Below are 7,078 nucleotides of genomic sequence, written 5' to 3' on the forward strand. Positions count from 1 at the left end.
GAGAAAAATTAGAGGAAGGGCTCATAACAGGTCCATACGTCTAGCATTTTGGAACTTAGGCAATTTGCCTGCCGTATTGTAAAGATACACAGTGTCATCCAGATGAGAGTTAGCAACACCGAGATACCAAAGCCAAGTAATTCTACATTTTTAGGACAGTAAGACAACACCTAATCCACAATTCAAAAATAAATTAGGCTAAACAATTAAAAAAACTTTGCCTAATCCTGGCCCTCTCGTGAATTGGGCATTTTTGGCCATTTGATTTTTTTCCTATGGACATTCCTGACCGTTGGATCTTCGTTTGAGGCTATGTTTCCCATGAACAGGGCTAAACAGCATAAGGGCAGCTACTCTCATAGCTTTTCTGGAGGCCAGTGGTTAATTGGGCCCATTTACCAGGGCACCCCTATTTCTCGCTTTAAGCGAACACATGGGGACACCTCGCGTCGGCGGCCCAGATGGGCCAGCGCAGCCGCCCGGGTGGCAAAGGCCTGTTTTTTTCAGTTTTCTATTCTCACACACACACACACACAGATATATATATATAATACTCTTCAAAAAAAATTAGAAAAATTTTGAACTACTATTTGAAAAATGTTGAATAAGTATTAAAAAATGTTGAACAAATATTTGAATTTTTTTTGAATAAGTACTGGAAATGTGGAATAAGTATTAAAAGTGTGAATGAGTGTTTGAAAAGTATTGAAAAAGTATTTGAAAATTTTAATAAGTATTAAAATATTGAGCAATTATTTAGAAAATGTTAAACAAGTATTTGAAAAATGTTGAACAGGTACTTAAAAAAATACTAAAATAATATTAAATGTTGAATATGTGTTCGGGCAATGCTGAATGTTTATAGAAAAAATGTTGATCACTTATTAAATATTCTTTTTGATTCATACGAAAATGTAGAGTGAAAACGAAAACAAACATAAGAAAAACCAAAAGAAAAAAAACATATGGAGAAGAAAAAGAAAAAGAAACAAAAAATGAAGAAACAAAAATGCCAGAAAAAAAACCGAAGAAACAAAATGCAAGCAAGAATGAAAAACATAATGGAGAAAAAAAGAAACAAAGAAAAGAGAAAAAAAGGGCTCGAATAGCCTCAAGTAGGACGCACCCTGGAATTATACACAAGGGCGAAGCTGGACTGGTCGCTAGCAGTGTAGCGCGTGGTCTAGCCGACCCGGGATTGAATCTGGGTTTGTCTCGCACGTTTTCCATGGCGGACGCTTGAGGTCCTGCCCGTCCCTCTTTTTAATCCGGTAGCAGAACCTTGAGCGGGGTATGGTTCTCGGGTAAGTTGCCCTATCTTCATTGTCTTTTCTTTCGCCTACAATCGCCTCTTGGACCCAACGACTCCGTTGTAGCATAGTTTTGATCAACTGATTCGGGCATGTATTGAGATTGGTTCTCATAATTTGGTTAGGGAATTTTTCAGTCTACAATGGGTGTCTCGTATCTTAATGTTTTAAAATTATTCTTGCTGATAAAGAACCTAATTACGAGCCTTTGGAATTGTTACCTTCCCTGAATTTATCTTTCTTCAATTGCTTCGTTCACATGGTATACTACGTAAATCAAGGGTTCCATATACTAGCTTGAAGCTTTTTTAAGTACCGGTACACCATTGAAGTTGTTATATGTATGCATACATATTATTAGTTAAAATTTTGCTAAAGCACATCTAAATGTGTCCTAATTATTGTACATCTAAGTCCTTTGATCACAACTGTCAAGTCCTAGAGCAGCATGGTAATGCGGCTTTCCATGATTGCTGAATTCAGTGAAACGGAACAATTTAAATAACAGTTAACAAATTGTGCAATCACCCTGACCCTTCAGCAATATGCTTCGGTACACTATAAACTTCAAATCACAACCTTGTTCAGTCGATTAAAAGTCTTCTTGACTTCGGGACAAAACTTAATCTGAATGAAATATCTCATAACTCTGCAATGGGCGTTTTAAGAAAGCTCTTGACAATGGAGTTCTACTAGCAGAGGTAAGTTATTTTGTTCTTGAGAAGGTACTCATGTATGCAGATAACCTTTCTAACCGGACATGTTCACACCATAGATTGAATAATGGTGTACCTCGTTTCAAAGGTCTATGTCGATTGGAGATCCTGAAAAGTAAAGGATCAAACTTAGCGAAATTTTCCAGGCATCAAATTTGTGGTTGCCAAGAAAGTTGACAATCTCTACACTGCTGTCAGTGATTTGCAAAGGTATTTCCTTGTCAAAGTTTTCCTATGTAACTACTTCGATGCCCCCCAAAAAACAGATAATATAATGCGAGAGTCAAGACTCAAGACTCACATATATGGGCTTTGTTATGAACTGTTACAACCAAGTCGCAAGATGCTGATTAAATAAAGTTCACAATACTCAGTGTACTTAAATTACTAAGAGAATATACAGATATTACTTTATACTAATTTAATATAACAAAGTAAAATGCCTTCATATACTTGCATCGGCCTCTAATATTGTAGTGTCAAAATAGACCGGCGTAGAAACGCGCTTCTTCAATGATCTTGCCTAGAAAATAGTTTTGCTAAATATCAGTCGACCGAGACTTATGCTATATTCATGAAATCTTACAATTTTTCTTTTCAGTTTGTTTTTTTCCTTACATGTTATGTCACTTGATTTACCTTGCCACACCATCTGAAAAAAGTCTTACAAATCTGGATGAATTTCGCAAAAAAGAAAAAAAAATCTGATTGAATCAATTAGCCATCCCTGGAATATCGCAGCAACGCGGTCGAGGACGACTCGGAGGAAAGAGTGGTGTTGCCGGTGCTGTCCGAAGAAGAGCGAACACAACCGGAGCTAGAGCTCTCAACGGAGAAAGACCCGTACGGGCCAGACAATGCGGGCTCCGGCACAGTCATGTACATGTGCAGCCCTAGTGCCGGCAGCCTCGCCTCATCGGACTGCAGGACGTGCATTGCCTGGGCGACAGACGGACGCTCGCTCCGTTCCGGGTGCGCGCACCAGAGCCCGACGACGAGTACCCGCACCATCCACTGCTCGTCGTCCTCATCGCCCCTCAGCCGCTCATCCGCCGCGTCGAGGATCGTGTTCCTGCCATACAGGCTCCACACCCACCTGAGCAGAGTGAAGGATTTCCCGGCGGTCTCCATCACCGGCCGCCGGCCGGAGACGATCTCCAGTAGAACGATGCCGAAGCTGTACACATCGGACTCAGTGCACGGCCGACGCGTGTTGACGAACTCGGGGTCGATATAGCCGGCAGTGCCAAGCACGGCCTTGGTGGTCTGCAGCAACCCCGTGTCGTGGTCGACGAGCCGGGCCAACCCGAAGTCCCCAAGCTTGGTGCTCATTGACGAGTCGAGCATGATGTTGCTGGGCTTGATGTCGCCGTGCACGATGCACTGCTCCCACTCTCCGTGGAGGTAGCGCAGCGCCGATCCCAAGCCGAGGACGATCTTGTACCTCTGAGGCCATGTGAGATGCTTTCCGTCCTTGTTGTAGAGGTGCCTGTCTAGGCTACCCTCTGTGACGAGCTCGTAGACAAGCAGGAGCCCTTTGCGGCTGTCGCACCAGCCCAGCAGCTGGACAAGGTTGCGATGCTTTAGTCTGCTGATGATCCTCACCTCTGCCTCGAACTCCTTCCTCCCCTGCGCCGATGACTCCGCTGATAGCACCTTCACTGCCACCGCTCGACGGTCGTGGTCACCTCCGACGGCCGCTGCTAGTGTGAGCTGACCCCCGTAAACGCTCCCAAAGCCGCCTCGCCCGAGCTTCTTCTCCTCCGCGAAGTTACCGGTTGCGGCGACCAGCTCGTTGTAGATGTACCGTCTGGGGCCTCCGGCAGCCACACCCCTCTCGAGATCAGCTCTGTCCAGGCACTCTTCTTCGCTGTCCTCGTTTGCTCTTCTTTTCTTGTGTCGCCGCCATCCCAGCACCACCACCGCGCAGACAAACAAAAGAAACAGAGGAACTAGGACAGATACTAGAATTGGTACCAATTTTTTGTGCTTGTTGTTGCTGCTGGTTGAAATTGGAAGGGGAGGTTCAGCAGGTGGAGGTGCTTCCTTCTTTGATTCCAGAGTGGAGCTGAATGACCATGACAGTATCTGGTGCAGCTCGAAGACCCCGCCGGTCGCCGCGGAGAAGCCGACAGCGACCTCCTCCGGTAAATATGTGCTCAGATCAACGGTGGCATTGACCTGGTACAAGGCACCATCAATCAGGAGATCAACGGCCAACAGCTTGGAGTCATTGTGGTACGTCACAGTGGCGGTTTTCAAAACATTGGGCGACGTTAGGTTCTTTCCCGGCCAGCTCGTCGTGTCCGTGGATGCGGTGGAGGTGAGGGAGTTGACGTCAATGCCGACATGGTTTGAGTTGATGTCGGCACATTCCATGTTGGCAAAAGTGTCCAACTCCACCGCCACAATCCGGCTGTCACCTGTTCCGTCAGCGAACTTGGGGAGGAGGGCGAGGCCGCCGCCCACGCTGTTGTCCGGGATCTTGGAAGCGAAATGGCCGAGGAAGAAGGCCATCCCATCGCCTGAATACGTCACGCTGTCCATGTCTGGAGTGATCTGGAAGGAGAAGGTGGTGGTGAAGCTGGCCATCTCGCCGGTGGCCTTGCTCCATAGAGGCACCTTTTGCGCGTACCATGCCCGGCCGACGCTGTTCTGAATATCTGCATTACGTGCATTTTTTGTCAGCTCAAGCGTCGACGGAGTGGTGAATGCATCGCGGGTGAAGTCCATCGATGAGCCGGCCCTGGGGTCGGAGAAGTTGAGGTTGAAGGAGAGCGAGGAGGCCCGGCGCGGCGCACAGAAGAGGTATAGCAACACCAGGAAGACTAGGGTGGTATGAGGACGGCGAGAGTCCATGGCTTGGTGTTTGGGAAGGAGGAAGCTCGAGCACTATAAATGTCAGGGAAAGTTTGAACTGGTCTCCACGCGGAAGGAGAATGTCAGTGCGTGGTAGCACATGAAAGGAACTAGCGAGCCAATGGTGTTGTTGTTGAACTTCTTTTTATCCGGCCGAGCATCAAATGGTTGCACAGGACAAAAGTCACTAGCGTATATATGAAGAGTTAAAGGGTCGTTCAACAAACCTGTCGATGCACTCGACTTTCTTCTTGGCAATATATACATCTTTATTTACTCAAGAGCGCCGTCTGCCGGCGGCCGATCGAGACGGGCAGCGACAGGCAGAAAGCACATCACACCGTTCTACGTTTTATTAACAATGGTGTTGTTAAATCGTTCCGTTTGCACTTGAGCCACACCTAATAGTTTTGGTCTTTTTCTCTTGAGGGATAAAGGACTTTATTCGTCAAACGAAAGATAAATCATTTACAATTGTCGACAAGATAAATTTTGGCATAGCATCATCCCAAACAGTAGATACTCTAGTCTAGAAATAATGGAAGCATTCGTCAGGGTGTCCGCAACTTCATTCGCTTTACGACAGCAATGACGAACCGAGGAGGATCCAAAGTTTTTGCTCGGTTGACAGACCTCCGCATACGACACCGCAGCACCGAGGCCAAAGTAGTTTTATACGTCGTTCATCGCAGAAACAACGTGCATGCAATATGATTCAAACTCCACCCTCTTGCGGCCCATATGATTCACCAAAGGATAGTCCATTGCAAAGAGCAATTGCTTCAGCTGCAGCCGCACACGTGATATGGGGTGGATACCAACTTGCTGAAGCAATAAAGTGCCCCAATTCGTCTATGATGATCGCTCCCGCTGCACCCATCATATCGTCGTCCTTGGATGAAGCATCAACATCGACTTTCACAAATCCATGACTATAGGTTAATTCCACCTTTGGTCAGACATTTTTAGAGTAAATAGTTTTGGTTCTTAGGACTCTTATATCTGGATCAGAGGACGTTCTTTGATGCCATGGGCGTCTTGTCCTCGTAGTCCCTATCTGCAAGTTTTATTTTATTTTTCTGTTTTTGAGTATTCATCCGGTTTCCGCTAATTAACCAGGATATATTAGATTTTTGGGTCTGATTTTTCTTATAAACTGGATCATCTCTATTCTTCTTAGAGAAGTGCAGGACCCCCCTGCACTTGTGCAATGAGGTTCTTGAAAAAAAATGCAACAGACACAGTAATAAAGACTGTATTTAGTTCGTTGCGTTCATGATTTGTGCTATCAATAATATTCTTGTGAAATGCAATTTGCACGTACACGAGTATTACTCCAAATACATATGATGTAGAAAAAAGTATGTGGACACATACATGTATTTTTGTGGTTTGGTCAAGATGCATGGGATTAGCTCATCCGGTGATGGAGAGATATCCCTAGCTCCTCAAGTGATAGATTTTTGGAAATGCATAGTCATGCTTGTGATTTAAGAGTTAATCATATTTGTGGAATTCGGATGCATGTACTGAGAAAGAGGTCTGAGTTGGAAAGAAGGATGACTACCTGACCTTGAGCTCGACAATATCGTGAGGAAACAGAGTGAGGCTTTTTGGCTATCGGGATCCATGGGGCCCAAAAATTTCAAAAACCAATCTTTTAAGCTTAATTTTTTAACAGAAAATAAATACACAAGTACATTAGGTGTATACTAGATGTGTGTGAAATTTCATTATGAAATGCATTTTGATATGATCTGTAAAAAACAAAATCATGTACTTTTATAGTGAATAGTACATGTGCTAGGCATTCATGTTTTTGTTATTTTTGTGTAGCTCACATAAAAATATATTTCGCCATGAAACTTTGCAGACTAGTATACATTCATATGTATGAATTTATTTTCTTCAGGATTTGTCTAAACCTAATAAAAAATATCTTATATTATCACAAGACAAGTTTTTGCGTGTAACAATCAAATAAGCTTAAAATATTGATTTCATTGGACAACTCTTTCCGCAAACACTTTTGAATCTATTAAATTAAACACTATGGAGTCGAGTACCTCTAAGACTAGCTCCTTAAGGAAATTAACAACGTAACCCACGTCTGAAAATAATCTCTCTTATTCTCTTTATCCTTCTTTCTTTTCTCATTATTTTTTATTCAAAACTAATTCCACGGCAAGTATT

General features: G+C 43.9%; 1 protein-coding gene across 1 annotated transcript; it reads right to left on the reverse strand.

Moving 5' to 3' along the window:
- Positions 1–2,743: 2,743 nt before the first annotated feature.
- LOC119339441 (L-type lectin-domain containing receptor kinase IX.1-like) lies at positions 2,744–4,885 on the reverse strand. Its single transcript, XM_037611499.1, has one exon. It carries the CDS (start codon positions 4,883–4,885, stop codon positions 2,744–2,746), a length of 2,142 nt encoding a protein of 713 aa, XP_037467396.1.
- Positions 4,886–7,078: the final 2,193 nt, after the last annotated feature.

The sequence above is a fragment of the Triticum dicoccoides genome, chromosome 7B (genome assembly GCF_002162155.2).
Source record: "Triticum dicoccoides isolate Atlit2015 ecotype Zavitan chromosome 7B, WEW_v2.0, whole genome shotgun sequence".
Classification (NCBI taxonomy): Eukaryota; Viridiplantae; Streptophyta; class Magnoliopsida; order Poales; family Poaceae; genus Triticum; species Triticum dicoccoides.

Coding starts and splice junctions, on each gene's coding strand:
- LOC119339441 (XM_037611499.1), bottom strand. CDS start 4,885: ATGGACTCTCGCCGTCCTCATACCACCCTAGTCTTCCTGGTGTTGCTA.